Source organism: Psammomys obesus, unplaced genomic scaffold, assembly GCF_907164565.1.
Source record: "Psammomys obesus unplaced genomic scaffold, mPsaObe1.curated_primary_1811, whole genome shotgun sequence".
NCBI lineage: Eukaryota > Metazoa > Chordata > Mammalia > Rodentia > Muridae > Psammomys > Psammomys obesus.
The window spans coordinates 21514287-21534907 of NW_026585895.1; the positions used below are offsets into that span (position 1 = coordinate 21514287).

Below are 20621 nucleotides of genomic sequence, written 5' to 3' on the forward strand. Positions count from 1 at the left end.
CTCTTGGACCTCTTGGACCTCAGCTCCCTTGCTAGCCCACGGAAGGGAGCAGCCGTTAAACCCCAATGTGCAGTGTCCCTTTCGGCAAAGGGGGATCTCTGTCCCCCGGTGGGTGCCCTCCACTCACTGGGCGTGGGGGGGCTGCGTGCCACTTCCTGGCTCGCCTGGGGGGGTGGGTGGGGACCTCCGCGCTCCGTCCGCGGCCCCGCGCCCACACTGCCCATTGAAGCCTTTACGCCGAGCCCGCCTGGCGCTAACTAATGTTTAACTCGGGCCGAAACTTGGAGGCGAGTTCAGGGTGACTGCGTGCAGAGCGGCGGCGGCGCAGGACGTCCGTCTCCGCGCGGTGACTTCTGCCTGCCTCCGAGCCTCGGCGCTCAGTTCCGACGAGCCGCGGGACCATGAAGGTGAGTGCCCTCCGCGCCGCTCCTCCCCGGCCCCGGGCTCGGGCTGTGGGCGCCGTTTCGCCAAACCCTCCGCAAACTGCCCCAGATTTCCCGGAGGCCACCAGGAGCTGCCATTAGGCGGAAGCCAAGGGGCCACCCTAACAGGTGAAGGAGCGTCCCGTCCGCTCTTAGATCTTTGCAGTATCCGACCGGGACCCGGACACTGAGCCTTGGAGGTTCGGGAGTCACCTGTGGAGCGCGCGCGGCGCCCTCATTTGGCTTCAAACGGGTGGGTGGGAGGAAAGAAGCCAACAAGATCACGAGATCATTCCCGGGGCCAAAATTCAAGGGCTCCTGCCCGAGTGAACCCCAAACTCCACCAGGCTACTGGTGCACCTGCAACCCCCTCTGCCTCTGAAGCGACCTAGGAGGGACAAAGGCTTCCCTCTAATTGTTTGCAATCTGACCCGCTTGCAGACACTGTGGAAGGTTCTCCTGGGACTGCTTGGTGTCGCCGCGCTTGTCACCGTCATCACCGTGCCAGTGGTTCTGCTGAACAAAGGTAGAACCTTGCAACATCTTAAAAAGCTAGGGAGGTCGGACGCCGGGTCAGGTGGCATGTGATCGCGCACAGTGTGGGCTTAGTTTATTGGGGACCTGGAACAACGTGCTGGGTATGGCTGTAAAGTCTGACAAGACTCCAAATGGTGTCCGCTGCTTCTGGGGGCTCCAGGGTTCAGGCCCTGAGGCTTCCTCAGGGCCTTGTTATGTATGACAAATACACACTTCCTGAAACTGGGAGAGGGGCGCGGTCTCTTTTTATTAAGTGTAATTGCAAAAATCTTAACTTCAGATTGATTTTAGAACGTTGTGAGTGTAGCGCTTCCGAGGAAATGAGGCAGCTTTTGAAGATCCAAAACATAGCGATGGGAATATCTTAAGTGGAAGACTGGGAAATGAGAAAGCAGAGAGAGAGAGAGAGAGACAGAGACAGAGATGAAATCCAGAGATTTCCCCTTCAGGCATGATGAGAATTCATCAGTTGGAAGATTCAGTTGTAGAGAAGGAATTATTTGACCATTTTAGAAATATTGCAGCACTAAATCGCCACGGTGCATGACATAGTGACCTGGAATTAGTCAGCTTTTACGGGGTTGTTTCACTGCAAGCCACCTGTACGCATTTTCAGCTTGCCAGAGTGTTCCAGCTTGGCCCCAGCTTTTGGTACAAAACAGATAATGGAATGCCCACAATTGGATGCAAGCAAGAATAACTAATCTGGGTCTCCCTCGGATCCTCTTCTCTTGTGAACCACTGTTATGATTTTTATGTCTTATGTATCTGTTATGTTTTTATGTAGTATGCGGTAATTACACAGTACATATTGGGCACATTCTATATCAATTCCCACTTTAGCCAGCCTCTCCAGGTGCAGATGTAGGCAGATGGTCCTAGGAAGATTTCAAGGCAACAACTGAGAAGTAGCATGTAGAGCTTTCAGAAACATTCAGTCTCATAATGGAGCAAAGGTACCAAAAGTTAATCATTGAACCCACTGATGATGATATTAAGGCATCAATGGTTATTGCTGTTAGACAGATAGTTCTTGGCGTCCAAGAACTAAGGAGGATCAGAGGTTCAAGGCCACCCTCAGCTACAGAAGAAATTGAAGGCCAGCCTTGAAGACATGAGGCCCTATCTCAAAGTACATAAAAATAAAAATTAAATAACATTCAAAAATCCATGTGAGAAAAGATGAGCCATATCTAAAATCAAACAATCTCGAAGTATAGCCTCAGATAGCCTATTTTTTCTGCACCAAAACATGGAGACATTACAGCATCCCAGGAAAAATTGTAACCCCAGAACTCCCTTAAGGGAAGCCTGTGACATTATGGCCTGTGGATAAGCCCACTTGAGATGGACAAAGAATAATCTTGGGGTCCAAGTCACGAACTTGCCTTCCAAATGGCTTGGTCAAATGACTGCTAACTGTAAAGATTCTTCTATTTTGCTGCATAGACTGTGCATACTCGGGAGGGCCTACTTTGCCCTTTTGCATGAAGGGCAAAGCCATTCTCTTCTTTAAACAAAACATCAAGGATGTTCTTCTGCAGAGGACTTCCTGAAATACCCACGTGTCTGCGTTCCCTGACTCTTTTTTTAAATTAATTATTTTTTAATTACAATTTATTCATTTTGTATCCCAGCTGTAGCCCTCTACCTCATCCCTCCCAATCCCACTTTCCCTCCCTCATCTGCTCCCATACCCCTCATCCAGTCTACTGATAGGGGAGGTCCTCCTCCCCTTCCATCTGACCCTAGTCTATCAGGTCTCATCAGGACTGGCTGCATTGTCTTCCTCTGTGGCCTGATAAGGCTGCTCTGCCCCTCAGGAGGAGGTGATCAAAGAGCTAGCTACTGAGTCCCCCCCCCTTACTAGGGAACCCTCTTGGACACTGAGCTGCCATGGGCTACATCTGTGCAGGGATTCTAGGTTATTTCCATAATGTGGTCCTTGGTTGGAGTATCAGTCTCAGAAAAGTCCCCCTGTACCCAGATTTTTCTCTCGGTTGGGCCGCTTATGGAGCTCCTGTCCCTTCCAGGTCTTACTGTCTCCCCCTTCTTTCATAAGACTCCCTGCACTTGCCCAAAGTTTGGCTATGAGTCTCAACATCTGCTTTGATACTCTGCTGGGTAGAGTCTTTCAGAGGCCCTCTGTGGGTAGGCTCCTGTCCTGTCCTGTGTTCTCCCTCTTCCGATGTCTGTCCCATTTGCCTTTCTGAATGAGGATTGATCATCTTACCCAGGGTTCTTCTTCTTGCTTAGCTTCTTTAAGTGTACAGATTTTAGTATGTTTATTCTATATTATATTTCTAATGTCCAGTTATAAGTGTCACTGACTCTTAGGATTTAAGCTAGAGAGGCCTGGGCACAACACCCTAAGGACCCAAAGAAGATCCCTTAGGAAATCTGGGAAAGATTGAAGAGTTAGAAAAAAATGACTGACTTGTGTGGCAACACACACAACAATCATATTCTGTTTCCCGGGCCCAGGGGAGTGAGCTTTAACACACAGGTGATGAAACGTTATGGGAAATTACGTATGTTTAGAGTTATGTATTTGACTTTATGTATATGAGTGTTTGGGTACCACTTGAACACCTGGTGCCATTGGAAGTTAGAAGAAGGTAGTGATCGCCTGGAACTAGAGTCACAGATGCTTGTGAGCCATCATGAATGTGCTGGGAATTAAACCCTGGCCCTCTCCAAGAGCAACAAGCACTCTTTCCCACAGTCAAACCATCCCTCCAGTCCCCTCCTCCTTTAAAATGCTTGTATGGGAGAATTTTGAGCATGCCTGGACACTTGGGCTTGATAGTGGGAAGAAGCAAATGGCCTCAAACAAGTTGCACTTCACAATTTGGAAATGGGAAGCTACTCAGATGTGATTGGCTATCCTGTTGCACGGGTTAACCTTAAGAAGGTGTGGGGGAGGGTAGCAGAGACTGTCTCCTGGGAACCTGCTAGAAACCTGGTTTCCTGGCAGCTTGTTTACCGTTACATTGTTCTTTCTTTTTAACTTGTGAATTCTTCTGGGTGTTTAGATAGAAAATGAAAGTCATCCTGTTTTAACTTTTACCTTATCATAAGAGGAAGAGATGACAGCCCAGGCTGGTAGCATTTCCACTAAGTCAGCAATACCTTTTCTGGGCTGTGGCACTCAGTAAGGGATTCTTACAAGGGCTGAGCTACATCCTGATCAGCTGATGAGATGCCTGCCTGCCCCACCCCCTGTCCAAGGCTTAACATCACACCAGCTCTGGCAAGGAAAACTCAGGGTAAAAGGAGTGTAGTAAAGAAAGAGAGAAAGTAGAATTAAAGGGGAGAGGAGGAAGAGAGGGGAGGGAGATTTCGTTGAAAACAAAAGAGGCCTAGACTATGTGCAAAGCAAAGAACTGAAGAGCTAAAAGGAAGGGGAAGAAAAGAGCACACCCATGTTCTTCCCCTGAGAGGCCAGTTTAAGACAAGGTCAAGTGTTTCCATATGAAATGCTGATGACAACAGAGCCAGATGCACTGAACACACAACAGGATGGACTTGGGAGGAGAGCCCTCAGAGCATTGTCTTATTTGTAAAGATAAAAAGCTTTCCGAAGCTGGAAGTTAACTGAGAATCTTGTCCCCTAGGAGAAAAAGAAAATCTCCCCCACTTGGTATATGTGTAATGTATGTAAAGCTTCTTCTTAAACTTTCATGTATCTTTTTAGAAACATGTTATGTTTCGTTTCCCAGGAAATCATCAGTGAACCGTATTAACAGATGTTAACTGTCAGAACAGTCAAGTGGGAATGAAGCTCTCTCATTCAGAGTGTGTGATTATTTCACCTTAGAGTATGATGTTTGGAATATTTGGTTGCCAAATAGTTTTCTTATTTAGTTTAATTATGGAATAGGCGTATCCTTCTTCTTGTGTTCCTTTTTTTGCTCTATGGTGAATTTTCTCAATACCTTCCTTAATTCATAGGAAATTTGATTTTTCACCCACCCTCAGTACTAAAAGAAAACCCAGATATGAGGAGAAAGGAATCACCAGAAAGAGAAAGATAAGATCTATAACATTTGCCTGAGAAAGTCTAGGATCCATTCCCAGTTGAAAGAACAGAAACGAACCTGAATGAAAGCTTTGTTTATGTCAGAGTGCAATTTCTGAATGGCCTGCAGTGTAGGAGCTCAGTTGACTGTTGTCAACCTTCTGTCATCAGTCATTGGTCTTCTTCTGGCCAGCAATTTGGGCTCTCGTTCCCCTAGCTATATAGCACCTGCCTTAACTTTCTTTGCCTTGGAAATCTTTTCCTCTCCTCTCAAAAGGGATCAGAGACAGAGAAAGAGGAGCTTGTTTGCCTGGTTAATAGTCAAAGAATAACAACTTAAAGGGACTGAAGGTTGACTCTGTGCTTTTAATGTTGAGTACTGAAGCCCCAGGGGAAGGTGGCTTGTAATAACACAGAAGCAGCTTGTTTTTCGGGCAAGAAGGCATGCAATGATGAAATTATAGTCTGAAAGGATTCACTCTGCACCTTGTATTGGGGCTGAGGACTTCCACGTATTTATTTAATCCTTAAGACAACTCTTGGAGACAGTGCTATTATCATTTCCACATGAAAAAAAAAAAAAAATAGGAGGGGTTTACTTCTTCATGGTTGAGAACAAGTTTCTCCAAAGTTGAGGCAACAAGCATTATCTCCTAAACTATGGGTGAGGAATTTGGGTGTGGATTACCTTGGGATTCTCTCTTAAGCTTGTCACTTGAAAGATTAGTTGGTGATGGCAGATCCCATGCAAGGCCACTCACCTAGTTTTTAGCTACAGACCTAACTTTCCCTGATGTGAGCCTCTTACATCAGCCAGGCAGATGCATTCTCTTGAAGGAATCACGAGAAGGGCTAAGCAGGAAGGCCTGGTGCCTGTCATGACTTGGCTTCAGAAGTCACCACAGCATCAATCCTGATGTTTGGTATTAGCAGTTCAGAACAACCTGATATGACAAGGGGGCCTGACAAACACCTGAAGGTGCGTATCACTCAACCATCTTGGAGAAAACTTTCTCAGCGTTCTATAGAGTAGAGATTCACACATAGACCACGTGACTCTAGCTGATACTTGATACTGTTAAACCCCACTGTTATTTTGTTAGCTTGTGATCAAGTATAAACTCAGCTGGGTCTTATTAGCATAATTTTTACAGCTTCTAATTTACATAGCTATAACATAACGTCACGGCTGTTAATCTCCATATCCTAAATGTTATGAGGAAAAGAGCCTCCTCCAGGGGCCTTTATTCCCATCTAACCCATATATGCAGGCAACAAGCTTCAGAATTAACATTCCAGGCTTCCCCACCCCCTTCACACTCTGCAACGCTGGAGAACCCTGCAGGATTAAATTAAGGAACTCCTGAGCTCTGAGTGCACGCTCTAACCACTGTGATACCCCCAGGGCAGCGTCTGTGTTTTCAAATGGTCTTATTGACAGTGAGAACAGGCATGAACCGAGAGTCACAGTTCCACCTACAATAACCTGAACAGTTCCTTTCAAAGACCTTCATTCACTCAGGTGAAGCGGAGATTCTTGACTTCATCCCAGAAAAGAATTTCAGAATTTATCAAGGACTCTAAGCCAGAATCCCAAGGCAATCTACATCTAAATCCCACACCCTCAGGCTAGGAGGCCTGTTGCCTCGAGCATTTGTCATCTAATCCTTGAGACAACTCTTGAAGAAATTACTGTTTTCATTTCCATTTGGTAAAAAAAAAAAAAAAAAAAAGTTACTCCTTCATTGTCTCAGAACAAATTCCTCCAAAGCTTGAGGTACACCCCATCATAGGGTAGGTGTAAGCTTCTCAAGAGAGAAGCTGGGCTAAGTGTCTACAGTAGCCTTAAAGAAGATTTTGATGCTTCCAGAAGCTGCATCTCAAAAGGTTGCTAAGGAACTCAACGAGATCGGAGGGTTGTTACCAGTGGATAAAATAAAACCCAGTGCCAAAGGCTACACAGGGAGCTAAAATGTTTGTAGGCTCCTTTGTAAAATATGCAGAAAACTGTAGGTTCTCACAAGAGTTAAAGATCGTTTTGAAAACTACATATGCTCAGGATTTGAACATGGTTCATGGCTATTTAAAGGAATCTTTGAAAGGCTTTATATAAAATGAATATCTCCATGTAGACAACCTTTTCAGTAAGTTAGGTTAACTATCTTCTTGGCTCTCAGCTGGCGAGTCCTCAAGCAGACTCCTGTGTGTGTGGAGGGTTGGAAGGGTGCTCTTTTCCTTCTCGTGCCTCTTTACTTGTCCCTGTTTTTCACTCCTGCCTCATTAAGTAGTTTTAGTCGTAACAGCTCATTCCAATTTATCACCAACGTTCTATTTGCTTTGTTTCTGATTCAAGTTATGTTATTCTTTCTAATCTTCACAAAATAGTTGATCTCAGAGGCATTTATATCTTATCATTTTAAAGTTGGAGACACTATGATATGGAAAGCTTGCAAGGAAGTCCTAGATGTTGGGATCCCAAACTTTTGCATTATAGCCTCCCTGAGCCCATCTGTTGGTTCTCAGAAATAACTGATTAGAAGAAATGCTTTGATTATGATTGTGTTGGTCAGGACACAATGGACAGGAAAACAAACCAATATACCATGCTGTCCAATTCAGGAGCCACTAAACTAAAATAGTGAAAATATAGAAAGAGAGATAAAGGGAGAAAACTATCGGAAGAAATAAAAATGAATGAGAGCGATTCAGTAGCTCAGTGTCTGGCCATCCCTTCGCTGCTCCCATTACCCAGTCTTGCTCTGTCCAATCATCTGTGGACTTACACCAGTTTTGAGATCTATTGCTGAAGCCCGGAATCATAGTTCTAGTTTTGGTTTCCTCTTCTTGACTCCAAGAGCACCTTGGAAAAGACATTTCTTGCCATGTCAAGGTTACTTACTGTAGCTTGCTGATTTCTGGAACAGCTCTCTGAAAAGCATTGCACTTGCTGAATTAATAAAGTGATTGGCTCTCGCGTTCCTTCTCATGAACACTGGTTCTGTGGCTTTATCAGTACAGTGCTGAACAATGCTCATTGTCAGTAAATCCTTCATTCCGAGCCCTCATGCTCATTCATTTTGTAGCTGTGGCTTGAACTTAAGACATCTAGAAGCAGCACTTTGCTTTCAACTACCTTCTTAATATAAGCAAAGTACATGAACAGATGGAAGCTGACAAAAATTAGTGCAACTAGAAAGCCACTAAAGCACCAGAATCTTTTCTTTTAGGATGAAATGATTCATGAAGAACAATAAAAAGAAGATTTATTCATGCTTCAAATTTTATGTGCCAAGAAACTGTATTGCTGTACTTAATCCCCAATAGTGAAATCATGTGTTAAATATATGATATATAATATATAGTGTATATACACGTAAACTACAATAAATATATGCTTATGTAAAAAAGAAAAAGAAACTGGTCATGCTTTGATGACTACCAGTTTTTCAGAATTAATGTTTAATCATTGCTTTATGGCAGAATGCAATCCTTTCATTCTTGTAAACCAATAACTTGTAAATATTCCCACCTTTAGTCTTCACGGCTCCATTTTGACCTCTGGGAGAAGGTGGCCTTTTAATTTGAGAATAACTAGAAACCACAAAATTACCACTTCTGAGCTGTTTCATTCATTTCCAAGAATAGGGTTTTCTATTTTATGTTGTACTTTAAAGGAATTGTTTTATATGAAGGTTCTCTAACGCTTCTACAGACCCATCTCGCTGAGTGTACATATTTCTTAAGTATTTGGTTCACTGTATGAAAAAAAAATAGATCAATGAATGTATATTATGTAATTTACCCATCTTAGGCTTGAAAAAAAAAAAAGAAAGAAAGAAAAGAAAAAGAAAGAAAAAAAAAGAAAAAAAAAAGTAACTTAAGGCAGGACCAAAGCCTGTAGTGATCTTGTTTCTAGTTTTCTGGAAGTCATGGTGGTTCAGGAAGGCTAAATGAAAAAAGGAAACATAAATGTGGGATCATTGCATGCCTTCCCTGACTTCACCTTCTCCAATTTGAGTTAGCTGGTCCCTGTTCAGGCCCACCTTACTTAAACCCAGTAAACTTCTCATGGGTGAGTTTGATATTTTTATATTTATTTATTTATTTATTTAATCCATATAATTACTTCAAGCATGAGAATTAACACTTTTTAAAGGCTAAAATCTTAGAGTAACCAAATCAGTATTTGTCAACCTAACACTTTTTTTTTTTTTTATGTCAAGAGTTACTGTGAGTAAAGGGACTATGGTCTCAAGAAATGCACATAAGGACAACCTCCCCTGGGCCTTTAAAGTCTATTGCAGGCACATAACAGGAAAGTGCAGAAATCGATTCAGATGGTAGAAAATGACTATGACAAAAGTAAAATGGGATTAGGAGGTGATGGATTCAGAAGGGAGCTTCTCTTTTAGTCCAAGTAATGACTTCGAGCCACTGGAGGGTTGAAGTGCACGTATAGCAGGATATTGGTTACACTGAAAAGTATGTCTCAGATTTCTGTGTGCACTGTGTTTCGGGGCAGGGGCTAGTTTGTACAGGTGGGAGGGGAGATATCTGTATCCTGGAGATGAAATAAGCTTGTTTGTTTTAGTGAGCTCTGTTTCAGAGGTAAGACAGTGCAGGAATGTGAAGAATGAAGGGAGAAAGGCAGAGGATTCCTAGAGCCACCAGCTGAGTCTGCTAATCTGCAGAGCTTCCTCTGGCCAATTCCCCTCCCAAAGCCAGGCTCTGGGCTTTCTCTGTAACATTCTCCCTGCACTTTGTCCTTAGGAATGTAAAGATGATAGCAATGACCTCTGTCCTCAAAAGGATGACGATATTAAAAGACACCTGAACATTAACTGCAATAAGAGGCCGAAGCCCTCTTCTAGTAAATGATCAAAGTGCTATGGGAATAGTGTTCAAAAGCAAAAAGTCAAGTACTGTCCAGGAAAGTTTGTGTAGAAATTAGCCAAGCATGAAAGATTAATGATTACTGGGCCTGAATGTAATTCTTCCACTTCCCCAACCCCTGAGCTCACTCCAGGCATGCAGATCACATGGATATATTCAGTCCCTGGCAATTTACAGCCCCAGGATTCATTATGAAGATTATATTAAGAGGGATATTTTTATCTGCAAGAAATCACACTGCCTGACCAGAGTTGTTTAAAATGCAGAATCTCACCACTGTGGTGTTATCAGCATCTTGCATAAATAGGGGTCTACTTTAAGGCAATGCCATGTGTCAGGGCCCAGACCAGACAGCATTCTCAAGGCCCCCAGGTCTTTCTGCCTTTCATATCTGTCACCCACACATTGTTTGGCAGTTTTTCTCAAAGGCATCTTCTGAGGGATCTCTCATGCTCCTTTTCCTGGGTGAGCATAGAAACTTTAGAGCATCATCTGCCCATGGGACTCTGTCAGGAAAGGAGGGGAGCCGTTCCTTATCTGTGGCCTATTGTATCAATGGAAAAACTACTAGATATCCCCTGACCTGAGGCATACTTTCCTTACATTTCATTGGATAAAATGTTCATCTCTTCTGTATTTTTAAATTAATTATTAACAAGGAAAACAGATCATCATTATTGGGCTAGAACGAATAAACATCAGCCTTTCTAGGGCTAAAGAGGAACTTTCTTCTTCATGTCAAGAAGAGGGACCATTTAAGCTCCATGCATCTTGCTATGGCTCTCCTTCCATTAGGAAGATATAAGTTCCCAGCAAAATACAAGCAACAAACTGGTTCTGTTCTCCAGAGAACTGGATTTGGTGACTGTCTTCCCGTGTTCTTTCCTAACTCCATGAGTTTGTTGTAAGACTGTATTTTGATGTTCCTTTTTTTTCCCTTTTTTGTTTTTATTTTTCAGGGCACGTTGACTCCAGAATTTTCTTTATCTTGGCCTCCAAAGCAATTATAGGCAGGAAAAAAAAACTGAATTTGCAATATGTCACATACAAATTTGAGACAAGAGAGGAAGTCAGAAATATTTAAAGAAAATTACTATCCAGTTTCTCATATGAGTACATAAACATATGAGTACTATCACCTTTTATCCAATTTGCAGGTATAAACCTTTACAAAAGCAGTCAACATAAAATGAGCAGCTGTTGTCTTCCTTTCTTTCTTTATAATTTTTAGTGTATGGATGTTTTGTCTCCATGCATATCCTTGCACTATGTGCATGCTGTGTTCAAAAAAGTCAGAAGAGGACATCAGATCCCCAGGGACCGGAGTTGCAGACGGTTGAGGGCTACCATGTGGGTGCTAGGAATAGAACATGCGTCCTCTGAAAGAGCAGCCAGTGCTCTTAACTGTAGAGCCCTCTTACCATCCCCTAAATAAACAATATTTTTAAAAACCATAAAAATCAGATCTACAAAATTCACTCAGAAAAACTAAGACTCAAAATAGTTAATGGCCATAAAAACAAAAGAAATGAACGAAAAGCAAATAAAATAGCCTCAAATCCCTAGAAACTGTAATAGTTTAATATGGACAAAAGAGTAAGTTTCGTGTGTGTGTTGGTAGGGCATTAACAAGCATATTGTCTAAATAGAAGTAGTTTGACCACACCAAAGAGAATATCCAGAACGCAAGACAGAGGGACCCTTTGTTCCTGACTCATAACTCACTTGTGGTCTATTGTATCAGTGGGAAAACCATATCTTGGTTTGCCCACTCCCTTAATGGAGGATTCCTTGTATAACCCACCCCTCAAGCATCAACCAAGCTTCACCCTCCCTGCTATCATAATGAGAAGATCATTCATTCATTTCTTACAAGCCCTTCTATGTTTTCATTCAGGATGCTGGACCAAGTCTCCAGTTCCTATCTAAGGCCACACCCTCCATTTTTGTCATGTATCCCATTCCTTTGTGCTTATTTGAAGAAAAAGATTCAACTATTTCTCTGTCTGTAGGATCACTATTTTGCTTATTTCTATTCTATTATAAACATTCCACAATCTTTCACATCCTCAAACGAGAACCTCCTACCCCTTTCTCTGCCTCTTTACTTAAAAATAACAACCAAAAAAATCATAGTTTTTTTTTGTTAATATCATCTGTTTAGTCATAAAGTAGAAAGTTAGATATCCTAGGCACTGTCTGCTGTTGCTGACTTGGAAGAATTTATGTAGCTAGGAATGCTAGCATTCTCTAAGAGGCGAGAGGAGCCCTGGCTCCGAGTCAGTAAATAAATGAAAATTCCAGTCTTACAATCCCAGTGAAATGAATCTGACAACAGTGTGATGAGCATGGGAGCAGACTTCTCCCTAGAGCCTCCAAATTCGAACCTAGGCTAGCCAACCCTTGATCTCACACTCACTATACTCTAAAGAGGAAAAGCCAGCTGTGGCAGGCTGTTCTTGGTGACCTACCAAACTGGACCTGGGGACTGGATGGTGGGGCTGGTTATTAATCCACTGAGACTGTGGTAATTTTGTTCAGCAGCAACAGAAAACAAATGCAGTGGTCATATTTAAACATAGGCAAATTATGTCCCTCACCCTGGCTTCCTATCTCCTTAAAAGGAAAACAGCTATTGGCCAGAAAACATGGCCAAATCAGCTGGCCATGAACTCTGACCCCTCTTGTCTGAGCTCCTTACAGTCTGTCTTACTGTAGCTCATCCCACTTGCTGCTCTTTCTCCAAAGGTTGTTCCCTGAGTCTGTATGGTGTCCTCTTGTTCACTTTCATATCTCATCTCAACTGTTCCTTATCCATCAGCCTTTCAAACTCTACTGGTAAAAACAGAAATATCCTGAAATGAACACTCTTCTCTCCTTTGACATAAGGCCTCCAGAGACAAGTCAATTTTTAGTTGTCTTCAATTAGTTGCAAGCATTGAATTCATTCCTCTATAAGGCCTAACTCACTCCCACCAGTTCACAAAATCTGCTCTCAGAGTATTTACCAAGGGCAATCACTTGCCCAAATGTTCAGTGAGGTTTAGAAGAAAGTCAGAACCAACCGAAGCCCTTGGAGCCGACTACTTTTTCAGTTGTGGCTTGGAGGTTGATTAGTCATGGCACGTTGGTCACAGTTATCCGTATCTTGGTCTTCTTATCTCTAACGCTGGGTAAGACTAAAATAAATAAGAGAGTTAATAAAAATACACAATGCCTGGAAGTATCCAGCACACTAAGAATGCTAGAAGAATTATAAATGTGATTCTGGATGCATTTGCAAACTGCTTCTGTTTCTTACAGTCCCAGAGGCTAGAAACTTAATAACATTTACCATGTGCCCCATGGTGTTATGAATTTTGCCTGGTATATACTGGAAAAGGGACCATTTCTATGGGACATTTTCCAGTGACTGTTTTTCCTTGTACTCTGGATTAGGAACATCTGTCCCGAAGAGTAGCTTTGTTAATTATGCTCATAAATATTTCTGGAAAGTTCTTCAGTGAGTCACTATTAGAGTTTTTTTCAGCTTCCCTAAACGATGATATTCTTCCAAATAGCAGCTGATCGTTCCAAGTTTGCCTGATAACACCCTTCAACAATGTCTCTGCTCAAATATTTTCACTTATTTGTCATCCGAGAAACTACCCTGAAACTACCCCCTAGGCTGAAGCAATTTGATATGGTCTGTGGTTCATTTATCTCTATACTGTTAAGAAGTTGTGTCCTTCACTTGTGTCTTATCTCTTCAGATTACACCGGCCTACACTGTCAGGAAGATTAGCAAGGCATAAACACACCCGTTATATTAGTTTAGTCTTTTGTTGTTATGTCTTGTTTATTCTCAAGGTAGTTCAAGCGGTGAGAGAGGACCTATAATCAGAATTAAGACTAGTTTTTCCCCTAAAAGGAGTAAGCAAGCCTGTGGCCCTTTGTAGCATTAGTTCAGTGTGTGGAGACTCCTGGACCCTCCTTTGCAGCGGCCAGGATGGCTCATAGTCCCACACCTGTGCTGCATTGTTCCCTCTTGACCCAAATACAGGGTCCCTTTGCCCTCTGCTGCTCTGTAGGACCACGTCCTTACTGTTTCCAAGCTGTCCACATGCCAATCTCAGTTTCTGTTTGTTAAACACAGTCTTGAGAATTGTTTGCTTTATTTTATTGCTCACTGTTTTGAGAAATGTCTACACCCTTATTTAACACTCCACATGGGCTACCTGCTTTTGTAAGTAACATTTTATGGAACCTTAGCATCATTCATTCATTTCTGGGTTAGCTGCAATGACTTTCGAGTTATAAAGGCTGACTTTGAATAGCTACAACAAAGCTACAAACAAAAACTTAGTGGCCACAAAACCCAAAATATCTCCCACCCAGTCACTCAAGAGAAACTAATGGTGCAACCCCAGATCCAGCTAGATATTGCAATCTTACAACTGGTATAGACTTCCTTTCTTGTAAGTATCTAGTAAGGTTTCATGATAACCTAGAAGTCACAATAGGTGTTTAAGCAGAGAGATTTAGTATATAAATTGGTTTTACAGATGCAAACTGGAGGAGGAGGTCTAAGGAAATATTGAGCCTAAGGCTTGGGGCACAGACCTCTGAGCTGAGAGCTCTGAGGTGTGTGCTGAGCCTAACTGTTCTGGTTCTTCTGGAAGGCAAGCCAAAACACCCTAAAGAGAAACTCTAAAGGAGGCTGGAAGCTGGATGGGTGCAGCTACTGGCAAGGATCAGCAAGGACTAAGTCAGTCCCTTCTCCTTTCCTCTTGGTCTCTGGCCTTTCTCCTAGTTTTCCTAGTAGTAGAAGCTAACAGAAGTTCGGCAAACACCTAGACCTTGGAAATACTACATAAATCCTCTCAGCATCATAAAGCAAAGAAGGATGCCAAATACAGAAGACTGAAAAACTGGTGCAAGCTGAGAGAAATGGGCCTGTTGGAGGCCAGTGACAGGCTAGAACCCAATCTCTTACTGACTCTTCTTGGCCGATTCTGCTCTCGATCTCACTGCCACTTGGAAGCCCTACATTGCTGCTATAGCTACTGCTCCTTAGCCTGGTATTATCTGTGTCATCCAGTATCTGTGTATTAAGTGCCTACTGTGTACCAGGCCCTGTCCAAGTATAGTGATGTGTCGTGAATAAATGAAATAAATGCGTGCTCCTCATGGGCAAACAAGAGGATAAGAGAAATGCATGGTATTAGATGCTGTTAGGACTAAGAAAAAGTGGAAAGGAGCATGCAACCACTTATGTCACCTCCTTTTATCCAAACTCCTTTTACTCTGGTAAATATGAATCATTACTTTGGTTACTTCTCAGAATGAACATTTGAAATGTAATGGATGGTAACATATTTACATTCTTTTCATTCTTGCAGTGTTTGGTCTCAACCACAGGGTCTTACAGAACCCAGGCAAGTGCTTTACCACTGAGCTGGGACCCCAGGTAGATGCCCATATTCTTTATAAAAGTTGGTTCATCCTAAGGTAGATGTTTAGAGCACTTTGTTCCAGCATTTTACAAACCCTGGCTAAAAGTCCATACTCTTATCAGATGCTGCTTGCTGCTGCTGGGATGGCTCCTTTGCCGGGAAGGAAATCTGCTGGCCACGACTATCTTCCAGACTCTAGTATAACCTGAAAGTGTCACTCTTTACTTATCCTTCATCTCAGTAACTCCTGGGCTTCCTTTCATTCTGCATACTCTTGACCCGTACTACGGATGCCATGGGTAGTTTTAGGCACATCAGAGAAAGCAGGTGATGAGCTTGCGTATATCTTCGGTGTTTTTCCAATGTAATGGGCTCTGGCTATGATACTATCACCATTTGAGAGTATGTTATCCATGCTTAGTATCTATATCAGGTGTTTCCAGAGTCTTTTTTTTTACACTTAAAATTTCTTGTTTTTCTTTTTCAATTTTTTTTTTCTTTTTTGGTCTTTTTGAGACAGGGTTTCCCTTTGTAGCCTTGGCTGTCTTGGATTCATTTTGCGGACCAGGCTGGCCTCAAACTCAGAGATCTTCCTACCTCTGCCTCCCTGAGTGCTGGGGTTACAAGCGTGTGCCACCATGCCTGGCAAGTTTCACGTCTTATTAAAAGAATTGGGTGAGCAAAGGGAGGCCACACAGATTACAAATTGGCAAAGAAACTAACTTTAGGCTTCCTAGAGAGACACCAAGCCACCTAAGTGAGAGAATACTCAAGAGCCCTGGTTAGTGTTTGGGACAACTTTTTTTTTTTTTTTTTTTTTTTTTTTTTTGGAGTTTTAAGAGAAAGAGATAACTGCTAGGGATTGGGGAGGATTTTTTATATTCTGATGGACAGATTTGTGCTATATAACCTTTTTTCTGCTGAGCATGTTTCTTCCTCTAATGTTTATGATTTTAATCATGTTCACACCTAATTATGAACAGACATAAGATGTTAGTTGGACATTCTCCCTAAGAGTTCACTAAGAGGATATGAGGTTTTATTTCACATGCTCCAGACCAGTCTGAACTGGGCCAACCTTCTCATTCCCGTGCCTACATGTATCTAAAGATGTATCAGCATAGAAACTGTCCATGAAAGGGAAACCACCGATGGTTGTTTTGGACATAAAAATATATTTCATTGTTTTGGAGTGGAGTGCATAGGCAACCCGGTGTAGGTGGGGACCAGGGTTGCCAGGTGCACTGCCTAAGGTAGGGTGTGTGTACATCCCAAACCAAGGAGAGTGACAGGTTTCTAAGCTGTTCTCTATTATTACACGCCTCAGTTATAAACACAGTGAAGTTTAATTGGCTGCTCTTTTCTTGATGTTGAATTATTGGTCTCAGCGTCACTGCTAGATGCGCCAGAAAAGACTTCTTAGTTATCTCTCTATCTCTCTATCTCTCTATCTATCTATCTATCTATCTATCTATCTATCTATCTATCTATCTATCTGTTTGTTTACTCATGCATCCTGACTTCTATAGAACTGCTTGGAACAACACAATAATACACACTTTGCCATATCTCTAGAGTTTCCTAAATAGTAATAATAATAATAATAATAATAACAATAATATAGAGGATGAGAAGTCTAAGTACTTCTCATGGTACCAAGTAGAATTTGGTGTCTGATAAAGGCCTGTGTAATGATGTCTCCTCAATAGCAGAAAGGCAGAAGGACACAAGGACACTTCAGCTCTTTTACAAAGTTCTGATTCCCACAAGAGAGCAGAGTGCTCATAACTCAGTCACTTTCCTACAAGCCTTGTCTCTTATCTTGTTCTTTTTTTTGAAAATAGATTCTTTTCTCATACAATATTTCCTGATTACAGTTTCCCTCCCTCTACTCCTCCTCGCTGATCCCCACCTCCCCTCCTCTCCAGATCCACTCCCTTTCTGCTTCTCATTAGAAAATAACAGGCTTCTAAAAGATAACAGCCAAGCATGACAAAATAAAATATAATAAGATAAAACAAAAACTGTTGCTTAGAAGCTTGACGGCAACCCATCAGAAGGAAAAGAGGAGGCACAGGAGTCAGAGACACACTTGTTTATATATTCAGGAGTCCATGAAAGTATTAAGCTGAAAGCTGTAATATACATACATACACACACATACATAGATATATATGAGACAGAGACAGAGACAGAGACAGAATCAGATACAGATACAGATACAGATACAGATACAGATACAGATACAGACATAGGTAGATATGGAGAGGACCAGGTACAGACTTGTGCAGGCCCTGTGCCTGCTGCTTCAGTCTCTGTGAGCTTATATGAGCTTTGCTTAGTTGATTTAGAGGGCCTTATTGTCCTGATGTCCTACATTCCTTCTGGCTCTTACACTCTTTTTGTTTCCTCTTCTGTGGGGTTCCCTGACCCCTGAGGGTTGGGATTTGCTGGAGATTTAGAGTTATGTGTTCCAAGGACTCTCCCTTCATATAATGTCTGCAAGCCTGTCTCTTAACACAGAAAGTTTTAACTCATGATTTTTGAAGGACATTTGGACCAAAGCATTCCACCGCCCTAAAATTCATGTCCTTCTCAAACACCAGCTACATTCAGGGCTCCTCCTTAGCGCCTGACGCTAATTCTAGCAGCCACTCCAAAGTGCCAAGTGAAGAGCCAGATTTAAATCAGGAGTGAAGCTCAAGAGAAGATGCATTCTTAGGTAGGCTTTTTCCAGCTATGACACTGAAATCAAGCACATCACATGCTTTCAACTACAATGGCAGGACAGAAATGTGATAGGTATTTCTATTTCAAAAGAGAATAAAAGGGCAAGAAAGGGAATAGGCCCCAGGTACGGCCAGAACCCAACAGGAAAAGCCTCATTAATTCTTCTGTGTCTTGAGAAAAACATTTGGCTCAGTGTTCACTTTTAGACACACCAGGGCAAGTCTTATATCCCCTGCTAAACACAACCCACACAGCATCTTTCATAGGTTGGAGTCTTGTGCCTGTGGCTTCCCCAGCCTGGCACCTCAAACTAATTCCCCCATCCTGGCCCAGTTCTAGAATCTCATGAAGAGGCATGAATGAACTTTTGTTTGCTCTACCAAACTTTGTCCTACTGGGGATTTCTAGAGTATCACCAAGGGAGTAGTTGTACAGGCCCTCTGGCTTTCTGAAAGAACCTTGAGGCTAGGTGGTAAGTGCTATACCTGCAAAAGCCATGCACTGTGTTTATCTGTAGAGGTGGTACTGCATGTATACCACCAAAGGGTATGGCCAGTATCTTCCAAAGTAGCCACTAAACCACCACCAGACCTACCAGAGCCATACATAAGGCAGCAGAAGAACACTCTGCCAGAATTCAGGGAGTATAGATTCAAGGCAACTTCAGGCACTGAATGCTGAGTTGCTGTGGGAATGCAAGGCTCCTATTTTGGTATGGTTCCTTGTCTTGACATGCCCACGTCTATGATCAAAAAGGCAGGACCAATGCTCTCCAACATGCATTTAAAGTCATTCTTCCAGTCTCTGTGAATAATGCTACGGTTTGTGATCTCTGAACTTCATATGTTGAGAATTTAACACATGCCATTCTCAGGGCAGAAGTGCTATCAAGATGGGCCTTACAGGAGATGCGAGGTGATGAGGGCTCCGCTCTGGAAAGTGGATTATTGTGTTTGCGGAAGAGGGTATTACGTAAAAGCAGTTACGCATACCCTTGCCATGCCTTGTAGATTTTGCTGCCATGCGATGCCTTCTGCCTTTCTAGGACTCAGCAGCAAGGCGCCTAGAAGACATGAACTAATTAACCTGGACTTCCCAGGCTCCAGAACTATAAGTCAAATAAAATTCCATGGCTCATGTCTTACCCAGAGTGTGGTATTCATCTGGAGCACCATAACACAGACCAGGGAACACAGCCTTAGGCTCCCTATACATTGAATTTTATATCAAATAATTAATTGTCCGTACCCTAGGAATTCTTTCCAAATATGTCATTCCATCTTTATGATCTAGTCAAATTGAAGTATTTAAGTTTCTCTTTGGATTGTCAACTCTGACTGTAGCTCATGTCTTTCTTCTTATATTTTACCATAGGCAGTTAGGAGAACCCACAGAATACTATAAGCAGTTTGCTTAGAAATATTGCCAGTCCTTTGATCACTTCCTCCTGGTGGTGGAACATTGCCAGGCCACAGAGGAAGTAGATGCAGGCAATCCTAATAAGACTTGATAGGCTGGAGTCAGATGGTGGGGAAGAGAGTGCTCCCTTTCTCAGAAATAGGGGAAGAAAATGGGGGGGAGGAGAAGGAGAAAAAGTGGGAACCAGGAGGAGATGAATGAGGGGGCTACAATTAGGATGTGAAGTGAATAATTTATAAAAACTAAATTTAAATTAAAAAGAAATGTCTTCCACCAAAGTAAGATCATAGCTCCTATATTCTGCTTTCTAGAAAGTCTTAGAGCATAGACACAAAGTTCTTTGCCACTTTAAGAAAGGATGGTCTTTCCTCCAGTTTTCAAAAAGATGGTCCTCGTTTTTGCCTCAGACCTCATCAAAGTGGTCTGAATCATCCTTATTTCTCTCACCATTTTTAACATAATTACTTAGAATAATTTCAAAGAAGACTTAGAGTTTATCTGAAGACCTATTCTTTGGAGCCCTCACTAACATTGTCTTTAGTGCTACAGCATGAAGCTCATTATGACATGTGCTTCAAAACAGTTTCAGGCTCTATCCATTACCCAGTTCCGATGTTGCTTAGCAAGTCTTCACTTCTCCAGTACCAATTTCTGTATTGGTCATTTTGTGCTGCTATGACAAAATAGCTAACACTGGATAATTGTAAAGAACAGAACTTTGTTTCTTCTTTTCCTGGAATCTGGGAGAGTCAAAGCAAAGGGGCTAGCTGGTTCAGCACTAGAGAAGAGATTGCTTTCTTGATGACTTCTTCTACCAGCGGCATCCTCACATGGTGGCACATGAGGGCCTCATTCCTCCCACCCATCTAATAAGGTACTAACTCATCCCTGAGAATGGAACGTCCAGGACATAGTCGCCTCTCCCCATGGCTGCACCTCTTAAAACTGCTGCAGTTGATCAGATCTGAGCCATAGCAAGGATTTAGTAGTTTGTCAAAGCCAAATGCAACAGGCAAGTCTGTGCTCAAACCTAGGTCCCTGGCTTTCAAAACTGTTACTCCTTTCTTCTTGTGTTGTGACTCAGGAGAGATGGGAGGTGGCTGTGTGGTCCAGCCTCAGGGTCTGAATAGCCTGTCCATTAATTGCTTCTTCTGTCTTATTAAA

The 20621-nt window shown here is 42.4% G+C and overlaps 1 protein-coding gene across 2 annotated transcripts in view; it reads left to right on the forward strand.

The window, feature by feature from the left end:
• The first annotated feature begins 273 nt into the window (after window positions 1-273).
• Dpp4 (dipeptidyl peptidase 4) overlaps window positions 274-20621 on the forward strand; it is an 80335-nt gene continuing 59987 nt past the window's right edge. Inside the window, exons 1-2 of one of the 2 annotated variants that reach the window (XM_055600017.1) lie at window positions 274-407; window positions 864-948. In XM_055600017.1, coding sequence (XP_055455992.1) covers window positions 402-407; window positions 864-948 — 91 coding nt within the window. In that variant the 5' untranslated portion in view covers window positions 274-401. The remainder of the gene's footprint in view (window positions 408-863; window positions 949-20621) is intronic. The other variant, XM_055600015.1, reaches the window with a different exon arrangement.